Source organism: Anabrus simplex, chromosome 6, assembly GCF_040414725.1.
Source record: "Anabrus simplex isolate iqAnaSimp1 chromosome 6, ASM4041472v1, whole genome shotgun sequence".
Classification (NCBI taxonomy): Eukaryota; Metazoa; Arthropoda; class Insecta; order Orthoptera; family Tettigoniidae; genus Anabrus; species Anabrus simplex.
This window is the reverse complement of record NC_090270.1, coordinates 305,123,112-305,146,850: the sequence shown is the minus strand read 5'-3', so window position 1 is coordinate 305,146,850 and position 23,739 is coordinate 305,123,112. Positions and strand designations below refer to the sequence as shown.

Below are 23,739 nucleotides of genomic sequence, written 5' to 3'. Positions count from 1 at the left end.
ATTCACTTTATTTTAGTGAATTAGACCCTAATCTACCTTAAATTATAATAAAATCTTCTAAAGATTCATAATTGATCAAATCACGGACACGCGAAAATAACATAAATCGGTCAAAATTTGACGCGCACAGTGGAGAATATCATCACAAAACCATTCAAGAAATATTCACAAAACACAGAATATAATCAAATCACACATCACACATTCTCACATAGGTACACGACAATATAAAAATATTATTTACACGAACACTAACCCATTATTATTAAATTTTGGATTTATTCCAAATTAGGGAAATCATTCTCTAGATGACAATATCACGTATATTCCAGGTATCGATTTAGAATGTGATAGAGTTGAGGTTATCACTTTTATGCAGAAATTAATTATACAACGATGTTCAAGGGAATCTTTTACACAGAAATCATCCAAAATAAGCAAGTAAAATACCTACAACACAGGTCAAAATATTAGAATACGCGCTTACGGTACATGAGTTGCGGAATTTATTTTTGTTCACCTATAATGTCGTGGCTCTCGATTAATCTGCACTCAAGCTCGAAGAAATCATGTCCAGTGACACATTCCTTCCAAAATAACTCTAATGGATGCATAAATTATCACACAAAATATAATGTCCATCTGCAAGTCATACTCAAATTAATAGCGCAGTAAAATATACATATAATTCATCATTACTCCGTCCGGAGGATTGCCATGTTCCAGGCCTACTTTATATAAAGTGAGCACACGATAATTCTTTCCAAGAACAAACCAACATAAAACCCATGACCTTATTCAATTTTTAGCCCGTAATTAGGTTTAATTATTTTTACTCATTATTATTATTATATTATATTATTGACCGTGCTTAATCTCACTTGCAAAGCTATCGTACGAAATTATTCAGATGACTCTAAACGAACTAAAGCCCACAGACATGTCGTATAATCGTAGAATGAAATTTTACACTTAGAAAAACACTAGAACACTGTCCTAATTTGTCTCAATTAATTTTCAAATTATTTCAAAATCATTCAAGATTAACGCGGGGTTCATTTACTTTTATTTCTCCTGCCTTCTAAAATTTTAGGACAGTTGAGGTCTCTCTCGATGACATTCACCCTCATCTCTAACTAATAGAACCAAATTCACATTCATTCCAGAGCACAAACTACCTCCCACCGAAGAAAGAAGAATGAAAAGTCAAACTACTGCTAAACTAATAGAAATCTAAATGAATAAGGTAAGGCTACGTTTTACAAACATTTTACAGAAAGATAGAAAGATAAATTCTTAAAGAATACTCATGTGGCTGGTGTTAACTGGATTCTGGCTGATGACCTAGTACGAGGTCACATCACCTTCCATCGAACAAAGTCTTGCCCATGTCCGACGCCCTACATAATTAGTGACTCATGGAGGAGCTGAAGGTGCACAGGAAACAGTAGTATTCATCTCGGAAATGGATAGCCATCTTGAAGCGAACTCGAACCAACGACCTTCCTTCTTCTGAGTTCTCGTAGAAAAGCTGAAACTAACAAAAGTCTTAGCAATAGTCCAGGATACACACGCGATGTTTAATAATTTGGAGATGGACACTTATCTTATGGCAGTCATAAATAAATCGTAGATAATTTTTTCAAATGTCTGAATTGCAGTTTATTCAGTCCTCAGTGCCTTCTCTAATGCAAAGTCTCCCAGTGAAGCAAACGACGTCCAGTCTCGACCGTAGCTGCATTTAGAGTAACGCTCAAATCCAGTGTTCAGAAGTAAAAACCCTCTATAAAATTTCCTTTGGAATTACCATTAATTCATTGTCTTAAGACGTAGGTGTGCCTCTTAATTATATCTAATTGGTGGATCTTTTGCATTCCTGTGAAGGTTGTCATTTTTATTGGCTGCTCTAGTTTCACGTCACTCGACCTTGCATTTATTGATCGATCGAAATCACGCTGCTCGCCCGCTCACGTGGTACACACACATGTGTTTTGAAGGACACCTAACAGGAATTTCACCCTGCTTCCTCGTTCTCTTGGTAGGTTGGGAAAACCGGTTCGCAACCGGCTGGCTCATGCTAGCACGGGAGTGTAAAGTCTCACCCTCCTGGCGATTAAATAATGTTACAACTCGCTGATGGAATAAATCATTCTCCCTTAATAAATTATTTCCACTTTTGAAGGGGACAATACATACATACATACATACATACATACATACATACATACACTAACTTAGCAAATGTCATGGGATAGTCACCTAATAGCGTGTGGGCCTCCTCTGGCCCTGCGAAGTTCCGTGAGACGCCGTGGAAGTGAGTCAACAAGTCCCTGGTAGTCCTCTGGATGCAAATGACACCAAATCGTTTGCAGAGCGGCCGCCAATGCTGGTCTGTTCGTGGGTGCAGGATCCATGGCACGGAGCCTGCGTTCCAGGACATCCCAGATATGCTCGATAGGGTTCATATCGGGGCTCCTGGGTGGCCATGGCAGTCGTTGGACCTCCGCTGCATGTTCATGGAACCATTCCCGGGCGACGTGGGAGCGATGCGGCGGCGCGTTATTATCTTGAAGCACCGCAGAACCGTCTGGGCGCTGGAAGGCCAAAAATGAGTGGGGATGGTCTCCGAGCAGCTCAACATATCGCGTACCATTCAAAGTCTCTTCCAGAACAACTAGGGGGCCCATTTCATACCAGGAAAATGCACTCCAAACCATAACAGAGACACCAGTGCTCTGGACCACACCTTCGAGGCAGGAGGAACTCATCGCTTCATGTGGTCTGCGCCATACACGGTATGGTGCAGTTGAAATGGTGATTCGTCCGACCATATCACGTTACGCCATTGTTCCAGTGTCCATCCCTGGTGACAGGCGACAAATGCGCGTCGTTTTGCCCGATGACGTTGGGTTAACAGTGGCACCCTTGTGCGGCGCCGGCTCCCATACCCCATAGAGCCCATGTTCTTACGGATTGTCCACTGGGAGACGTGTCTAGCAAGGCCTGTGTTGAATTGAGCCGTGATTTGTTTCACGGTTGCCCGTTTGTCACTATTGAAAATCCGTCTCAGATGCCGCCGGTCACGGTCATCGAGGGTGGCTGGACGGCCGATCGTTCTTCTGTTGTGGATGGTGACACCCGCATTCAACCGTTCACGATACACCCTGGGCACGGTTGATCGTGTGAAGCCGAATTCCCGCACCACTTCCGAAATCGCACTTCCCATCCGTCGGGCACCGACCACCATATCCAGTTCGAATGGTGTCAGCTCACGACGACGTTCCATGTTACACCTGTCAGATGCACAGCCACTGCTCACAAGGTCTCCTATGCAACTGCCGCTGGCTCAGGGTGTGTGTGTGGTGCGCAGACAACACACCTGCGCATCAGTGCTCCGTTATCCCATGACATTTGCTCAGTCAGTGTATATTAACTGTACAAGAATTGAAAAATGTCACAAATCAAAAAGCAGCAGATAACCTTGACTGAGCACAACATTCACTGCCATTACACACAAATGTGCAGAACCTCCTGACAGCCTGACCCATTTCTGCACATGAAACCAAAGCTTCCAAGGAATAAGAGATACTGTATCTGGCAAAGAATTACTTTGAACTCACAGAAAGTTTGAAGCTTTGTTGTTCCGATTGGAATCATCGGCCTGGAGAGGGTTAAACATAATCGTAAGTTAGATACTCTCAGAGATATACGAGTTCTACCCAAACAAAAAAAGCGTCTTAAAATTTTTCTTTCCATGAACCATTTGTCGAGGAATGTAAGTCTACGTTAAAAAAACAAATTTTGAGATAAATGAGTTTCAGGTTCTGACGGACCGCAGACAATAATTAAATTCTTCAAATCTGATTTAAAATAATGACAACGAATAAGATTTTGCTCTGTTCACGCATAAACTGACCGAGCTCGATAGCCGTAGTCGCTTAAGTTCGGCCAGTATCCAGGATTCGGAAGATAGTGGGTTCGAACCCCGCTGTCGGCAGCCCTGAAGATGGTTTTCCGTGGTTTCCCATTTTCACACCAGGCAACTGCTGGGACTGTACCTTAATTAAGGCCACGGCCGCTTTCTTCCCATTCCTAGGCCTTTCCTGTCCAATCGTCGCCATAAGACCTATCTGTGTCGGTGCGACGTAAAGCAACTAGCAAAAAAACAAAAACAAAAAAAACAAGACGGCCAGTACAGACATCTTCAAGGAATTGGAGAACGCCTCAGAAATTCTATACCTTGGTTCAGGTAGTTGTGCTCTTAAGATCGAGAGAACAGCTGTGGCCAAAAATGTAATGATGAATTCGTTCCATTTATGGAAGGATCTCTCTCTCTCTCTGTCTCTCGTTACCACTGATAATGAGAGTAGTATCCACTCTGGGACTTTCAGTTTTCCTGTATGAAGCAGAGAAGTGGACACTTAGTGGTACAGATCTGAAGAAAATCGATTCTTCTGAAATGTGGTGCTGGCGAAGAATGTTACTCATACTTCGGACAGCATTTTGCAGCAGTGATTCCATCATAAACCAGCTCAATCTCAGAATTAGAGTGTCATCCACTCAATCTCAGAATTAGAGTGTCATCAAAATGTAAACAAAGAGTTTTACAGTTCTTTAGACACACCATGCGACAAGGAAAGGCGAGCATAGAAAAACCCGATCATTCTTGGAAATGTTCCCGGCAAGAAAGATTGTGGATGAGTTCCCACTCGTGGTAGATCATTATCAAGAGTATAACTGGACTGAACATCTCTGGTGCAGCACGTCTGGCCAAGATTTACCAATAGCCTCCTCGGAGATCACGATTCTCAGAACTGAGGGAACGATAAGAGAGAGAGAGAGAGAGAGAAGAAAGCCGCTATTGTAGCCCATGAGTGATAAGAGGTATGTGCAGAGTGGTTATAATAAATTAAACTTTCGCTACTTGAGCCAGTGTAGACGGAAAGCTATGTACCGTATGGATACCCAACTTTATAGGAATGATGTTCAGACTTTGCACTGCAGTATTTATATTGCTAGAGTCTAGGCGACGGTACTGGTCCGGTGACGTAGGGTTGAACACAAGCATCAGTGGGCATTGCAGTTTCAGGCAGTCAACATGGGTCTGGACAAGATGAGCAGGGCTTTACTCGTAGAACTGTTTTATCAAGACAACAGCAATAGTGCTGCTGCTCTTCGCGAGTATCGACGCATTTAGGGAATACAGAAAGGCCCTATTTTCGCACCGGGGTTGAAGAACATGATTCGGAAGTTCGAATTAACTGGCGATTTGGGAATTGTTCCTAGGAGAGGCCGACGGCCAATTGCGCCACAATGTTGAAGACGTTTCTGTTGCCATGGCTGCGAATACTGGACGCAATGTGCAATCTTCAAGCAGTGCACGAGCTGTGTCACGACAGTTGAACGTTCTATGGTCCACTGTTCGAAAAGTGCTGCGAACAATTGTGAAATGGTATCCGTAAAACTTCACCCTACTCACCGACTGTTGGCACGTGACGCAGACATTCGAGTAGACTTTGCTCTTACGTTTCTTGCAAGGGTTCAAGTTGACGACATGTAGCCATGGAACATTTTATGGAATGATGAAGCACACTTTACTCTCACTGGGGCAGTGAACACTCACAATTATCGCATTTGGAGATCGTCACTGCCAACGAACGTTCATGAACTTCCTCTGCATAGCGAATGCGTCGCTGTGTGGTGTGGCTTTACGGCGCAGTTTATAATTGCTCCATTGTTCTTTGAGGAACTCGGACACCAAGGACATGAAGCGTGAACTGAACACGTTGCTGCGATCTGCTTCGCCAACATGTAATCCCTGCTCTACGGGAGAGAGGTGCTTTGGACTCAACTATTTTGGTGTCCGGTGGAACTCCACCTCACATTGCTCGTGAGGTCTTTCGCTTACTCCGTAACACATTTGGAGAAGGCCCAAATCATTGGCCGATCGTTCGAAACTGTGTGGCAACCAATATCACAGGATTTGAACCCGTGTGATTGCTGGCTGGGGGTTACCCGAAGGACACACGTTAGAGGTTGAAGATGAACATTGTGAGGGAGGTAGCCAACATCCTATCTGAAATGTTCCGGACAGCAGTACAGCAATCTCTAGTGCGGTTCCAGGCTGTCGTGGATGTAGATGGTCGTCACATTGAGCAACGTTTGTAACCTGGAACGTAAACATGTTACGCAATGTGAAAATTAAAATGTGTTTCTTTCAATTGTTTATTCGTTATTATTTTTCTTCCGCATATCCTTACAAATGTTTTCACAAAGTTTCTTTGTCCTACGATCACTCGTTTTTCATGGGGGCCCCCTCAAGTAGCGAAAGTTTAATCACAACCACCGTGTATACATATTGGCGGAAGTTTTGTTTTCATTTTCCAACTTAAACCATCCCTGGCGACCCTGGACTGCAAAGCCAGACTACTTGCATCACATATGTTCAGTCTACCTCGTTTGCATCAAATGAGTTATGGAAAACGAGGAGCGTAATTTGCCAACATCGAGAATGAATGGCAGGTATAGAATGCTAGCATTATGCAAGTCATGGACCTGATCTGTAGTGGCCTTCAGTCTCCCCAGAGCTATTAAGAGGATCCTGAGCTCAACTGCAGTCAGTGTTGAACATGGTCTCGTTTGTGGCAACCTCGACGTAAGAACGACCACAACACAGTATTCAGTAAGTGTTGTGTATTCCAGGACAAACATGTATCTTACTCTTTATTAATTACATTAGTGTTTATTTTCTGTTAATTTATCTATGCCAAATATGTTTTATCATAAAAATAATGTTGTCCTTGGCATGATCCATTCTTTCTAATTTGACAGTTAGCTTGTATGCAAATCCTTTCCTCTTTTTACTTTTCGCTTTAGATTAAACCGAGCTCGATAGCTGCAGTCGCTTAAGCGCGGCCAGTATCCAGTAATCGGGAGATAGTGGGTTCGAGCCCCACTGTCGGCAGCCCTGAAGATGGTTTTCCGTGGTTTCCCATTTTCACACCAGGCAAATGCTGGGGCTGTACCTTAATTAAGGCCACGGCCGCTTCCTTCCACTTCCTAGGCCTTTCCTCTCCCATCGTCGCCATAAGACATCTGTGTCGGTGCGACGTAAAGCAAATAGCAAAAAAAAAAATAGCTTTAGATTAACTATAATAATAATAATAATGTTATTTGTTTTACGTCCCACTAACTACTCTTTTACGGTTTTCGGAGACGCCGAGGTGCCGGAATTTAGTCCCGCAGGAGTTCTTTTACGTGCCAATAAATCTACCGACACGAGGCTGACGTATTTGAGCACCTTCAAATACCACCGGACTGAGCCAGGATCGAACCTGCCAAGTTGGGGCCAGAAGGCCAGCGCCTTAACCGTCTGAGCCACTCAGCCCGGCAGATTAACTATCAATATACTGTATTTCGCCTTTAAATGAATCTGTCCCCTTACAGGCTCTCCACAGATGTGCCTCTTCCATTGTTTACCCACACAACGAACGATGTTTCTCGTTATCTCTCTCTTTGAACTATATTCTTGTATATACCAATTAACCACCACACTTCACCTTGCATACGTAACAACTTCATATCTGAACAGCTTCGAATTCGAGAAGCATTTATGCATCAATGAATGAATAATTAAATAGAATACTATTCCCTTCCAATGACAGGTGATCAGCAATTGGAGAGAAAGGATTCTTCTTCTTCTTCTTCTTCTTCTTCTTCTTATTATTATTATTATTATTATTATTATATGGATCAGTGAATGAATAACTAAATAGAATAATAACATCTTAGTGTCACAGGTGACCGGCAACTGGGGAGAAATTATTATTTTTTTTTTTTTTCATTCGTTATGCCCAACTAAGGAGTGCGTTTCAACTTATTAGCACTTTTTTTCTTCTTCTCTTCCCATTATCTCCTCATCTTCCCGCTGTGTTCCTTTTTACGTTGTTCAGTTCATCCCGTATTTAGTCGAGACTCTTATCTTGAATGGTTTCTTCATTACTGCCAATTTCATTTAGGTCTTCACTGATTTCTTTTAGCCAATTATTGTGATTTTTCATTGATAAGGCTAAGTTTAACATTTAATTTTGAGCCTTTTATTATTAATTCTATATAAGTGACCATAAAATAATAATAATAATAATAATAATAATAATAATAATAATAATAATAATAATAATAATAATAATAATAATCAAAAAATTAAAATATAAATAAAGTAACCCAAACAAACTCAACACAATAAATTCCAAATTATTATTATTATTATTATTATTATTATTATTATTATTATTATTATTATTATTATTATTATACCGCTTTTTACACAGCTGTGGAGTCGCGGATTCGAACTCTGTCACACATGTCGATCTGACCCTGCTTCACGGCCGGATGTCCTTCCGGACGCCAACCGTATGTGGATGGATGTATCGAGTATTGCGTATTTCTCTGGTGGTCGATAGTGTGGTGTATTGTCTGAATATGAACTAGAGATTGTTGGTACAGACATAAACACCCAGTCCCCGAGCCAGAAGAGTTAATCAGACGCGATTAAAATCCCAGACCCAGCCACGAATCAATCCTGGCACCCTCCGAAATGAATGCCTCAACTCTAAAAATTCAGGCAAGGACTCGGACCGTATTATTATTATTATTATTATTATTATTATTATTATTATTATTATTATTATTATTCATACATACATATTCGTTATAGACTATTATCCCTTTCAGCGTTCAGTCTCCAAGCCTCTGTGATTTTACTAAACTCCACCACAATCCTCTCTGTGGCCTCGATTAGTTCTATACCCCTTATCTTTAAATCGTTAAAAACTAAGTCCAACCATCGTCGTCTCGGTCTCCCTCTACTTCTCTTACCCTCCATATAGGATTAAATGGTGATATGGGAATAGATGTTATTTCAAGTAGAAATTCCTTTCATTTTATCAGTGGATAATATTAATATACCATTGACATGAAGTCATATTTTCCAGATATACGAAGAAGTTGTGTTTTCTATTTAACTTCTGCCGTGTTCGATACCCTATGAGGATCTATTTCATTTATATGTAGATAGTGCTGTAATATAGTATTTGTCCGATTTTTATTTGTGGATGGTGATGGTATGTTAATATGACTTATGAGATTGGTTGCTAAGTAGTTGCAGAGTTTTCAGTTCGATGCCCGGTTAATGATGCTTCGCATCGATGTTTATGCACAGATTGGTTTAATAAGTGTGTATTATAGTGTCTTCCTGTAAATATGTCAGTGGTAATGAGCGAGTTGTCACTGACAGGATTTCAGTTCTATCTCCGATGAATACATTTTGAGAATTTTGGTCTGTGTCTTCTATAGCCTATGTTTAAATTTCAGTCATTCAAGAATGTTTTAAGTTTGGTTTTACGAGTGTCGTATTATTTGAGCGTAGTGAACCCCTGGTCGCCTAATTTTATGATCATCGATAAATAATTAAATCAATTTGTATAAATTGTGAGGAATGTGTGTTAAAATCTTAAATGTCCATGTGCGTGATAGGACTGTCTTTAAAATATGCTTAAATAATGAAATAGAGTTATGTATGTTGGAATGATTTAACATTTAATAGATTTGTGGCAGTGGTGACCTTTCGATATCATGATTGGAGATGATTGTCAGAGCGTGTGGTTTGTCATGTTGTTATGAAAAATGAAATGTCGTATGGCTTTTAGTGCCGGGATATCCCAGCGCGGGTTCGGCTCGCCAGGTGCAGGTCTTTCTATTTGACACCCGTAGGCGACCTGTGCGTCGTCATGAGGATGAAATGATGATGAAGACAACACATACACCCAGCCCCCGTGCCGTAGGAATTAACCAATTAAGGTTAAAATCCCCGACCCAGCCGGGAATCGAACCCGGGACCCTCTGAACCGAAGGCAAGTACGCTGGCCGTTCACCCAACGAGTCGGACATCATGTTGTTATGATGAGAAGCTATGGAAGTCATCGTTAATGGGCCAGTAAGTTTATGGATGCGTTATACGGTGACAGGCCTTGGGTAGCATTTTGTATTAGCCATGAGTGCTAAGGTACTATTATATTTTCGTAGCTGCAGTATCGTCCCATGTACCTGGGTATGAGAGGCCAAGGTCTTTAAGGTATTAGGAGAATAATGATCTCCCTAGAATTTGCTGCATCGAGCTCGATAGCTGCAGTCGCTTAAGTGCGGCCAGTATCCAGTATTCGGAAGATAGGTTCAAATCCCACTGTCGGCAGCCCTGAAGATGGTTTTCCGTGGTTTCCCATTTTCACACCAGGCAAATGCTGGGGCTGTACCTTAATTAAGGCCACGGCCGCTTCCTTCTCACTCCTAGACCTTCCCTGTCCCATCGTCGCCATAAGACCTATCTGTGTCGGTGCGACGTAAAGCAAATAGCAAAAAAAAAAAAAAAAAAAGAATTTGCTGCGGTGTGTGAGGAGCGTGCGATCTCCATTTTTATTGTATCGCTGTCCAGGTATAATTCCGATGAGTTGGTTTCGCTACCAAGGAGTGTCTTATGTTGTTTATGAGAGGCTTATTTTCTTATTATCACCCACGTCCTTAGTGAATATTTCGTGTCATAATTGTGTGTCAGTTCTCCAAAAGTATTTATAATTGTGTAGAAATGGTAATTTTTAAGTAATAATTGCATGAGTAGTTGTAAGATCATCGAAGATAAGTATATATAACATAAGATATAGTTTGATTATTACCGATCTCGATAGCTGCAGTCGCTTAACTGCGGCCAGTATCCAGTGTTCGGGAGATAGTAGGTTCGAACCCCACAGTCGGCAGGCCTGAAAATGGTTTTCCGTGGTTTCCCATTTTCACACCAGGCAAATGCTGGGCCTGTACCTTAATTAAGGCCACGGCCGCTTCCTTACCAGTCCTAGCCCTTTCCTGTCCCATCGTCTCCATAAGACCTATCTGTGTCGGTGCGACGTAAAGCCAATACCAAAAAAAATATTATTCCTTCTTCCTATATCAACGTTGAGTGTATGTGGTTTGAAAATGTCGATTTTGAAACAAATAATTCATTAGTGTGTGAAGATGTCATTCTAGAGCTAGACGATGTGAGGTTGAGATCCTCGTCATTCAATTTTATTGTTGGTGATTTCGTTAACATTGTCTTGTACAGGTATTTTCGTACCACAAAATATAAATTTCATGTTTCCGTTTTGACAGCTAAACTAATATTCTTTAAATCACTACAACCATTATTTATTGTTGAAATTCAATACTGTATCTTAACGTGAATTTTAAAAACTTAAATTTCATATTCGTCACAACTATACATGTTCGATCCTAATTGGATCATCTTTAGAAGATTGCTAAAACTGGCATTACATGAATGAAAACTTACAACCTGTTTTCCAGTCAATGACCGGGTCAAGGAGGGAATGAATGAAGCTCCCATCTTGCGGCGAGGATGAGAATTCTGCCGGCAACCGAAGTCTGTTGCACTACTCTGGGGTAATGATTAATGACTGACAGATGAAATGAAATGATATGATATGGGAAAGTGTTGTTGGAATGAAAGATGACAGGGAAAACCGGATTACCCGGGGAAAAAACTGGCCCACCTCCGCTTTGTCCAGCACAAATCTCACATGGAGTGACCGGGATTTAAACCACGCACCCAGCGGTGAGAGGCCGACGTGCTGCCGTCTGAGCACGGAGGCTTAAAACTTTAGCGTGAGACATTGGGTCGGGGATACAACTGTGGAGGATGACCAGTACCTCGCCCAGGCGGCCTCACCTGCTATGCTGAACAGGGGCCTTGATGGGGGATGGAAGATTGGAAGGGATAGACAAGGAAGAGGGAAGGAAGCGGCCGTGGCCTTAAGTTAGGTACCATCCCGGCATTTGCCTGGAGGAGAAGTGAGAAACCACGGAAAACCACTTCGAGGATGGCTGAGGTGGGAATCGAACCCACCTCTACTCAGTTGACCTCCACAGAGGCGGACGTGAATACAGATGTGATTTTAAAATTGATATGGATCCTCGTAAAGTGGCGATTACCAAAAGATTGATTCTGGACTTCTGTAAGCCGAATCTGTTCCAGAAATTCATTAAAACATACTTATAGTGCTACATTCCCCTACTATGAAACCAATACTTCCACCTCTTCTAAATGATACATTCCCCGGTACAATTCGATTGTAGGTGTATAGATGTCCATCTTTTCAGCGTTAAACTCCTCAGACTGAGCGGTATGATGCTCTATTCTGACAGTGGGATCGATTTTAACCTTTCTTGCTGTCATGTTTAAAGGCTAAAATCCACCTCCTTCCAAAGCGAGCTCTGCGTCTGTACAAAGGGAGAGGTGAGGTGCGTGAAAAATCGGCCAGCACGAAGACGAGGCCAGGATATCACAGAAACGGATATCTGTGCTACACGCATGTGCAATCTGCTATTCTCGCACGCCTTCGTAATCGCAAGTCGTGTTGTGGGGCTTAAAAGAAAAGTAGTATGTACCTGCAATCTGTGGCCCTTAAAGGAATTTAACTATGGCAGCTGACACGCCCGGTATAACCCTTACCACGAAGTTCTTCGGCAATGGATGATCTTATTTTATGATGGCGAGCGTTTCTTAATGTATCACCATAAGGACAGTTTCCAAAGACGTGACCCACTGTTTCATTCCTTCTGCCACATATGCGACAGAGGCTAGCTACTGTCTTGAGATCTCCCTGGGATACTTCTGAGGAAACTTAGTTGCCATTTTCATCGCCTCACGCCATTCACTACATGTAAAACCTTAATGGTGCTTCATCCAGGTGTTGGCAGGAGTATATTCCTTACACAGCTCTGTTCCTAGTCCCTTTTGAGATAATTCACACCACTTAACAAATTCTCCTTCACGGAGTTCAGTGCGTATTTTACTTGTATGAGGAAGATTGGTGTTCTGATTTAACATGGGAGTAGGATTCAGGATGCCGAGTGTATTCAAGCAATCTATAGTCTCCGCCGCGGGGTCCCTAGAATTGTAACACTACAGTAGGGCCTACCGTATACAAATTAATTAAGATTTTCTTCGTTTCTTTCTTTCTTTCTTTCTTAATCTGTCTACCTTCCAGGGTTGGTTGTTCCCTCGGACTCAGCGATGGATCCCACCTCTACCGCCTCAAGGACAGTGTCCTGGAGCATGAGACTTTGGGTCGGGGGATAAACTGGGGAGGAAGACCAGTACCTCGCCCAGTCGGTGAACAGGGTCCTGAGAGGATGGACAATGCAGAGGGAGGGAAGCGGCCGTGGCCTTAAGTGTTAAGTGGGATACCACGGAAAACCACTTTAGGGATGGCTGACATGGGAATCGAACCCTCCTCTACTCAGTTGACCTCCCGAGGCTGACTGGACCCCGTTCCAGCCCTCGTACCTCGTACTTTTCAAATTTCGTGGCAGAGCCGAAAATCGAACCCGGGCCTCCGGAGGGGGGGGGGAGGCAGCTAATCACACTAACCACTACACCACAGAGGCGGACTAAAATTATCTTCCGAAACAAAATGCACCTTCAGAAACACGAAGTTCTGTCCATCATCTAGACGATGTGAGAATTTTCGTAAACCCTGTTTGCATTTGGAAAGGTTGCAAAATCCAGCATTTCTCAAACTTGCACATCATGAGCACTGCTTTCATATGTGGAAGTTTTGTCACTGCCATAAGTAGAAAATTCTTGTACACTCCTTGTAAAATACGTAGATTTCAGCACCAAAGACAGTAGCGGCGATTAGGGGGCTAGGGAGAGTCCAGTTGTGGAGAAAACATCACATTTTTATTCCATTTTATCCGGCTCAAACTAGGAATTATACAAATTATTAAAACAAGCAATTTGTACAAGCCTTGTTATCTTACCAGCTAATTATTCCTTTATTATTTTAATTATTGTCGGAAATAGTGTTATTAGGTGCCCCCACCCCACCTCTGAGGCCCGGTTCGATTCCCGGCTCTATCACGAAATTTGAAAAGTGGTACGAGGGCTGGAACGGGGTCCACTCAGCCTCCACGTCATAGCCAACTGCATTAAGGAAGTAACAAATATTTAGCACGCAGCGCACTGTCACTCACTGTGTGTTGTCATTTATCACTACATAACACTGTTCGATAAGGAATCTTCACAATGTGAAACACTGATTATTAAGACTGACTGTTCACTAAAGAATAGATCTGCTGATTAGACCGAATGCACTGGATATACTGTGTATACTCCCTTCTTGCCACTCGCCTTTATAATGGAAAACCTTATTTTCTGGAGGGGGAGTCAGTCCACGCCCCCTTGTCAAACATCGGTCCGCTGGCAGGTATATTTAAACGTTGAATTTAATATCAAATTAAAGCCTGTATATCCCACTCTCCACTGATCAATTTTCGTTACGAATCCTTCGCGGGTTCGTCTGTGATTATCAAAGCGTCAGTATCAATTCTCAGTAGGTGGAGCCTGACTCCGTGGATTTTTTAGTTTCCCTGGTCCTGTCAGAGTTGGGCATCTGGTTTTACTCTCTTCAGGCCATCAACTATCTGTGTACTTCCTATTACTCTTATTATGTAGAATGGTTCTCTGCATGATAAATCCGCATAAAATCTCCTCATTCACCGAAGTCGTAACTCGAAATTATCCATCAAATATTTCCGAGTTATTAATGTTGATACCCTCGAAACAGTTGACAGCTACGCATTGGTGCCACTACATATTTAGGGGAATACATGGGGTGATATCGTCTCGTATGTTGAGACGACTTCTTTAAGGCTGTTTCGTGACCTCACTCCTCAGTCATGTGACATCTTGCTTGCTCCAGCTCTCTCGCTCAGAGAGAGAACGAACTCCACTTACAAGCGCTCGTACTCCCTCTTTTCCTAATTGCGCGCAACGAGAGGAGGGGCGCGCGTAATGAACGGTCACACTATAAAGATCTTTAGCCCCTACTTGCACCATAGGCCTATTATGGGAATGGCGGAAGTAGTGTAAAGTGTTGAATGTGAGGAAAGGAACGTTAAGGACGACACAAACACCCAGTTCCCAGGCCAGGGATATTAATCATTTACAATTAAAAACCCCTAACCCGAGCGGGAATCGAACCCGGGGCCACCGGGTGACAAGTGGACACGTTGCCCCCTACACCGCGGGGCCGGACAGGTTTCTTAGTGTGTAGCAAATGCCAAACGATTTTTAATTGTATAATCACGCTGTACTTCTATTTAATTGTTATTATGTAATATTGCTCCTTTGGTGAAAGTATTATTGTATAGTATTGAATCAATATCTCGAAAAGCTATTATTACTGCATTTAAGTTGGTAAACTGTCAACCTTTACCTCTTTCTTAAAATTCGCTCAGAGAGCATTAAAAAACTTACCAGTTTGTAGCCTTTTTCTTTTTTTCTTTTTTTTTCAGTTTTGATACATATAACCCGACCCCGCTCGCTATATCCTACAAACACGGGTACTTTTTGCTGTCTGTGGATTTTACCCCCTCCCCCTCCCTCCACTTATTATTCCAAATCGCCACCACTGACCAAAGAGATTGATTAAAAATACATTTCTTACACATTTCAGGTATCGGCAGCGTATTCGACTCAATACGAACCCAACAGCATGGCTTTATTTTTCGAGAGCTTGCTACTAGATTTAGGAATTATCTTGTTGGGACTTCTGGCAGTGTGCTATGTATACCTTTCTCGCAACTACAGCATTTGGGAAAGGAAAGGAGTTCCTTTTATAAAGCCATCACCTTTCTTTGGAAATTTAACGGATGTCGTTCTGTTAAGAAAACAGATTGGTACTGTTCTGAAAGATGTTTACCTGCAGTCCAAGGACAAACCGTGCGTTGGTATCTTTGCATTTGATCAGCCGATGTTAATGGTGAGAGATTTAAACCTCGTGAAGAGTGTGTTGGTCAAAGACTTCAACAATTTTATGGATAGGAATATAAAAGTGAATGAAGAGATGGACCCTCTCAACTACAAAAACTTGTTCATGATGACTGGACCGAGATGGCGACACCTGAGGACCAAGCTCTCTCCGGTCTTCACCTCAGGGAAGATGAAGAGGATGTTCCAACTTGTGGACGAGTGTGGGAAACAACTCGTAACATACTTAGAAAAAAAATCAGGTACGTTCAATTGCTTACATATTTACAACATGTTCATTAACACGGCCTGGATTTTGATTACTAATAACCACACACGCACAAAGAAGACTTAGTCGGCGGATGCAGAGTGGGTCATGGCTGGTCCATGGTTCGACAGCTGCTCTCCGACCAGACAACTGAGCAGAGGAGGTGTGGCCACGGCTCGTCCGTGGTCCGACAGCTGCGGACGGAGCTGTGGATTTTCATCTTCATTTTTACTACGAAGTGACAGTATTGACATAACTGTTTTAACGGTGTTCAGTATTTATTGACATTGTACTGAAGACAATGTTGGTTGCAAGATTGAAATATGACCTAATATTCCCAAAACAATATAATGTCATGTGATGGTCGTGAAAGTCTTGTTTAAACACTATTTTTTAATATTATGGAATATTTTTATAATAAAAACAGCACCTTAATTTGTGTTTTCTGTGAAACAATAATGTGCATTTGATCATAACTAAACATTCAGGAGAATCATATAGGCCTAATAATAATAATAATAATAATAATAGGTCTAATAATAAAAATATTGTAATTGTAAAATTTTCGTGCATGACTTTTTACCATACTCATCACTGCTGGTGTTAATGCTGTGTTTGGTAGTTTCTCAACCTTTGCACAGGAGCGGCATACAGAGCATGCCTGCACTGGAGAAATGGTCCCGAGTGTCCATAGCTGAATGAATCCACTGGGATTTCTTTGTGACTGTAACAGTGATCTTGATACTGTGACGCATTATTTCATTGTTATCTGTCTGATTAAAATTATTTTAGATTTTATGCTTCGTTTATACTGAATTAACTTGAGTAATATTTTACAGATTGAGAAAATTATACAGTATGCTATTAACCTGTCTAAAGCATTTGGTAGAGTGGATCATGGGAGACTACTGGCAAAAAATGAGTGCAATTGGACTAGAGAATGGGTTGCTATATTTCTAGAAAATAGAACTCAGAGAATTAGAGTAGGCGAAGCTTTATCTGACCCCATAATAATTAAGAGGGGAATTCGTCAAGGCAATATTATTGGACCTTTATGTTTTCTTATACATGTAAATGATATGAGTAAAGAAGTGGAATCAGAGGAAAGGCTTTTTGCGGATGATGTTATTCTGTTTAGAGTAATAAATAACTTACAAGAATGTGAGCGGCTGCAGGGTGACCTCTATAGTGTTGTGAGATGGACGGTGGACAATGGTATGATGATAAACGGGGTTAAAAGTCAGGTTGTGAGTTTCACAAATAGGAAAAGTCATCTCAGTTTTAATTACTGCGTTGATGGGGCGAAAGTTCTTTTTGGGGATCATTGTAAGTATCTAGGTGTTAATATAAGGAAAGATCTTCATTGGGGTAATCACATAAATGGGATTGTAAATAAAGGGTACAGATCTCTGCACATGGTTATGAGGGTGTTTAGGGGTTGTAGTAAGGATGTAAAGGAGAGGGCATATAAGTCTCTGGTAAGACCCCAACTAGAGTATGGTTCCAGTGTATGGGACCCTCACCAGGATTACCTGATTCAAGAACTGGAAAAAATCCAAAGAAAAGCCGCTCGATTTGTTCTGGGTGATTTCCGACAAAAGAGTAAAAAGGTTGCAAAGTTTGGGCTGGGAAGAATTGGGAAAAAGAAGACGAGCTGTTCGACTAAGTGGTATGTTCTGGGCTGTCAGTGGAGAGATGGCGTGGAATGACATTAGTAGACGAGTAAGTTTGAGTGGTGTCTTTGAAAGTAGGAAAGGTCACAATATGAAGATAAAGTTGGAATTCAAAAGCATAAATTGGGGCAAAATTCATTTATAGGAAGGGGAGTTAGGGATTGGAATAACTTACCAAGGGAGATGTTCAATAAATTTCCAACTTCTTTGAAATCATTTAAATAAAGGCTAGGAAAACAACAGATAGGGAATCTACCACCTGGGCGACTGCCCTAAATGCAGATCAGTGTTGATTGATTGATTGATTGATTGATTGATTGATTGATTGATTGATTGATTGATTGATTGATTGATTGATTGATTGATTGATTGATTGATTGATTGATTGATTGATTGATTGATTGATTGATTGATTGATTGATTGATTGATTGATTGATTGATTGATTGATTGATTGATTGATTGATTGATTGATTGATTGATTGATTGATTGATTGATTGATTGATTGATTGATTGATTGATTGATTGATTGATTGATTGATTGATTGATTGATTGATTGATTGATTGATTGATTGATAACCTTTCCTATCCCAACGTCGCCGTAAGATCTATCTGTGTCGAGCAAGATGTAAAATAAATATTTACGAACAACATCCCTTGACTCCTCCGAGAATCTAGCCCAGGAACCTCTGAACCGAAGGCCACAATGCTACCCGTTCAGCTAAGGAACCAGATTTGAATATCCATAACACATTTGTCACGAAAATTACAATATCGTCATTTAAAGTTGCTGCTGTTTAAATTATCAATTGAATCAGAGGCTCAAACATTCGCTCCGTCCACATTCCACAACTGCTCTATTACAAGCATTATGATCATGATAACTGGTGAAAGTTAGGTGACGAGACTGCACGGAAAGTGTTACGATGGATAGATGAACTGCAAAAGGAGATGAACAGGAAGGAAGAAGCAGGTGAAGATTCAGATGATATAATTGACATTTGAGGTGAAAATGTTGAACGAATGGAACAGCATTGCGAAAGTGAGTTTTTGGGAATTGAAACGGAACCTTTTGTTGCAAATTTTGACCAAGTTTATCCCTGTTATTGTTTATTTTATTTGTTAATGATATCTTGGATGGACACGGGGGGAACAACTGGGCCGTGTCGGTGATTAATTGGTTGGGTATACCGGGATTGATCTTTTCAGATGGTGTGATATTGATTACTCTAACTGCAGGCGGGATGCAGAAAAGCTTAAATGCAGTGTCGGATTTCGCAAAGAAATGGGCCTTGAAAATTAACGGGAACAAATCTAAAGTGTTAGTTGCGCAGGCACACAAAGGAAGGAAGAAATATGGGAATTGGATGGTGCAGGGAGCTAGGTTAGAACAAGTAAGCAAGTTGGAATGTTTGGGAGTGATTATTAACAGAAAAAGAACTTGCGAGGATCAAATTAGAAGAGCGAGAAGTAAGGGGATGGCCGCCCTAGCCTCAATCAAAAATTTGTTGGCTAAATTTCCGGGTATTAGCTATAAAATATTGAGGTTAGTTTTAAGATCGGTTTACTCGGTAGGGTAATGTATGGTGCGGAATTTTGGGGGTTGGATAAAAAGAGAGTAGAATTAAGACAAATTATTAGTAATTTTGGTAAGTCGGTGATGCGGCTCCCTCAGTGCACAGCGAATGCAGGGGTTGAATTAATGTGTGGGGAAGATACGGAAGTAGAGTGTGTGAAAAGAGTAGTTAAATATTGGATGATCTTGAAGAGGGAAGAAGGCGGTAGGGTGTTGCAAGCCGCGTACAAGCAACAATTGAAGAGCATGTGTAAGGGATGCTGGCTAGAAAAAATTAAAGGATACTTAGAGAAGATAGGCTTGGGGTACATGTGGGCGGAGGTTTGGACGAAGACAGAAGCCAGAGGGCTGAGGGTGCTTTCGAGGAGGATTAGAGATATTCAAAGGCAGAAATTAATAGAAGAAAGTAGGCAAAGACATACCCTTAGTTTTTTTATAAAGTAATGGAATTAACTGGGATAAATATTAGATATGTTGATAGGAGTGGGGTGGTATGGTGGTTGATGGGGCTATAAAAGAATAAGGGTTGGTTAAAGGGTAGAAATAAGACAGTATGTGTATTATGTGGGGTAGTAAGCGACGATTTTCACTTAATTGGTAATTGTAAAGAAACGAGTAAGATAAGGAATAGTTTATTGAGTGCCAAACATCGTGAATTATTAGGAAAAGGGGATGAGCAGAATATTATAAGGTGGATTATTAGGCAATGGGAAGATGGAGGAGAGTTGAACAGATACTTATGTGCGACTAAAAAAACTTGCGGGAGAAAGTTGAAAGAGGAAGAGACATAGGATGAATAAGTGGATGTGTTAAGGCTGCAAAGTAAGAGGCGTGTTTAAGTCTTTGAAAAAGGAAAGGTGAGTGTAATGAATTACGTTAGGGAGCTGACTAGATTTTGTAACTGTAGGAGGCCTTATCGATCGTGATACGGCTGGATATTATATAATTGTTGACTAACAGTGCACTGGAATTCAGCCAGTGGTAAGTCAGTGGACAAGAAATGCTAATTCAGTAGCTGAGCAGACAAGAACATGTGCTGAATATGTTGAAACGTGAAGTCGGCAGATCTTGCAGCAACGACCTGTTGTAATTACTGCGTATTGAATGTAAGGATAGAGAAGGGCTAGATTAGATTTATTTAGGGTATCCAATTATTATTATTAGTTGTACTGTATTTAATTGTAATAGTAATACTATTATTATTATTATTATTATTATTATTACTATTATTATTATTATGTCATATAACATAGTATTTATCAAATACAACATAGCTGTAAGTTCTATTTGAGGGAGATTTCTCTTAGGTAATTGTACTCATTATATTCCACAGACATGGAAAATGTCTCTCGCCGTATTGCAATGGCAAGGAGGCCAACTGATGTTGATTTTCGCGCAAGATTGGGAGAATAGTTGGAAGACTATAACGATGAGGTGGAAGATTCGGAGATTGATGATTCTGACCAAGATCCAGATTTCATTATCATCAATACAGATGAGAGTGTAACATCTGATTCAGACACCGAGGTGTTAGAAGAAGAAATGCTGAATCCTGACGAAGCCAGCCGTGAAGATGAAAATATAACAACCACAACCGCTTCACCTGACACTGCTACAACCATTGATGTACGGTATATCTAGGTAAAAATAAATTTGTTTGGTACAGCCAGCCACAAACTCAATCTAGAAAAACACCTACACACAATATTATCCAAGGTCTGCCTGATCTTACTGCCTCTGCTAAAGCATTGGGTAATAAAGAAGCTCCTACAGATATCTGCAACCTTCTTTTGGCTAATTATATGATTAATGAAGTTGTTCTATGGACAAACCAAAAACTAACAAATGTACGTGGTAAAATTCAAAATCCATCAAATCTTTCTAATTACAGGGACACCAATTCTGTTGAAATTAAAGCTCTTTTTGGATTACTGGCATTATCTTCCATTTTCAAGTCAGGCCGCGAGAATATGCACTCTTTGTTTTCTACTGGACCATCAGGATGTCCAAGTTTTTGGCGTACAATGTCAGTGAAGAGGTTCGAAATCCTTCTACTCGCTCTGCGTTTCGACGACTCTAGCGACAGAGAAAGCAGGAGGAAGACAGATCAAGCGGCTCCAATCTCTACATTCTTCGAGAAATTTTTGGGCAACTGCCGAAAGTTGTTCGTCCTGGGAGAAAACGTTTGCGTCGACGAGATGCTTATACCATTCAGAGGTAGATGTTCAATTAAAGTATACATGCCAAAGAAACCAGGAAAATATGGAATAAAGGTAGTGTGCTTAACAGATGCTAAGTGTTCGTACATGTATAATGCCTATATTTATACAGGTAAAGATTCTGACGGGATAGGTCTTACAGGTGAAGAACGTAAATTAGGAAAGCCAACGCAGTCCGTCTTGAGAGTTACAAAGGTTGTGCAGAAGAGCAATCGCAATATAACAGGAGACAATTGGTTTTCATCTGTGGAATTGGCAAACGTTTTAAAAAATCGGGGACTATCATACGTGGGAACTGTGAGGAAAAACAAAAGAGAGATTCCTAAGGAATTCCAGCCATCACCTTCAAGAAAGGTTAATTCCGCTATGTATGGATTTACTAAGGACTTGACACTGTTGTATATTGTTCCAAAGAAGAATAGAGCTGTAATCTTTATTTCATCAATGCATAACAGGAGATGTGAAGATAAAAATGGAATGCAAGAAATCAACAGTTACTACAATGCAACTAAATCTGGTGTGGATACACTTGACATGAAGTGCGCAAATTATTCATCTAACAGAAGAACCCGGCGATGGCCCATGGCAGTATTCTTTTCTTTGTTCAATATAGATGTGGCCAATAGCTGTATTCTATACTTGTGCTACTCAGGGAACAAAATTATGAAGAGGTTTGACTTTGTTCATGAACTTGGGATGGAAATGGTGAAACCTCATCTTGCCGAACGAGTTTCCATAACAAACTTCCCACTTAAATTGAGGAACAGTATTCGAGAAGTCCTTAACCTCGAAGATGACCTGCCTATTTCAGAAGGCACTATAACTGACAGACTTGAGAATAGGAAGACTTGCAGCACGTGTCCATACCAGAAGAAGAGGCAAACGGCGTACAAGTGCATTAGATGTGCAAAAGCAATATGTTTGGAACGTTCTTTCAAAATCTGCCGATCTTGTTCATAAGACCTAGGTAACTGTTGTCAGTTACAGTGCTAATTGTGTTGGAGTGAAAGGATAATTTCACCATAAAAATAATTTGTAAAATAACACTGTACTTTTACAGTACTCTTGAGTTTGAAGTTTGCAATTGTGACCATTTTCTCTACCTGTTCATACCCTTAGAGTGTACTAATTGATTGTAAAATGTGCTTTTTATGGTTTATAATATATATTCATCAACTAAACATAACTGGATTTTACGTGGTGTCAGTAGTTAAATAAGCCCGGTCTCCGAGACCGGTCTTACTCTAAGTGTTATTTAAAGAGGTCTTTCGAGTAGATGGTTATTATTATTATTATTAAATTAGTAATATTATGAGTATTTGTATTATTAGTAGTAGTTCTCTAGCCCCACTGTCAGCAGCCCTGTAGATGGTTTTACGTGGTTTCCCATTTTCACACCAGGCAAATGTTGGGGCTGTACCTTAATTAAGGCCGCGGACGCTTCCTTCCCTAATCCTTTCCTGTCGCATCGTCACCATAAGACCTATCTGTGTCGGTGCGACGTAAAGCAACTTGCAAAAAAAAAAAAGTTCTCTAGCGTTATTACATGGTGAACATATTTCGGGGCTAATCGCCTGTATTGTTCAATGTTAAATAAATAAATAAATAAATAAATAAATAAATAAATAAACGGGTAAATTTTGACCAAGTGGTAGGAAATAAGACTCCTATAAACAGGGAAAGATGCGGTTACCACGTGGGATGTACACTGAAGAAACACGACACATAAAACCAGACGTACGAATGTCGTGAGACATCTACCAAATGCCGGAGGACAAGTATGAACTGTAAATTCGGCATTGGAAGCATGGCAGTTATTTTCCCTGAAGACGAATACGTATGAGTGGCGTTTTTAAGAGTAAGAATATCAGAATGTGAGGATAAAGTTGGAATTCAAGGGGACAAATTGGGGTAAATATTCGTTTATAGGAAAGGTAGTTAGGGAGTGGAACAATTTACCAAGAGAGATGTTCAATAAATTTCCAAATTCTTTGCAATTATTTCAGAAAGGACTAGGTAAATAACAGATAGGGAATCTGCCGCCTGGGCGACTGCCCTAAATGCAGATCAGTTGCGATTGATTAATGATTAATTGCTTTTGTTCTCCTGTTTCCAAATAGATTTGGAGAGTGTGAGAAAAAGA

General features: G+C 40.8%; 1 protein-coding gene across 1 annotated transcript in view; it reads left to right on the top strand.

The window, feature by feature from the left end:
- Positions 1 to 6,611: 6,611 nt before the first annotated feature.
- The window catches only part of LOC136876513 (cytochrome P450 6j1), a 102,289-nt gene continuing 85,161 nt past the window's right edge, over positions 6,612 to 23,739 (top strand). Inside the window, exons 1-2 of the mRNA XM_067150527.2 lie at positions 6,612 to 6,682; positions 15,567 to 16,122. Coding sequence (XP_067006628.2) covers positions 15,606 to 16,122 — 517 coding nt within the window. The 5' untranslated portion in view covers positions 6,612 to 6,682; positions 15,567 to 15,605. The remainder of the gene's footprint in view (positions 6,683 to 15,566; positions 16,123 to 23,739) is intronic.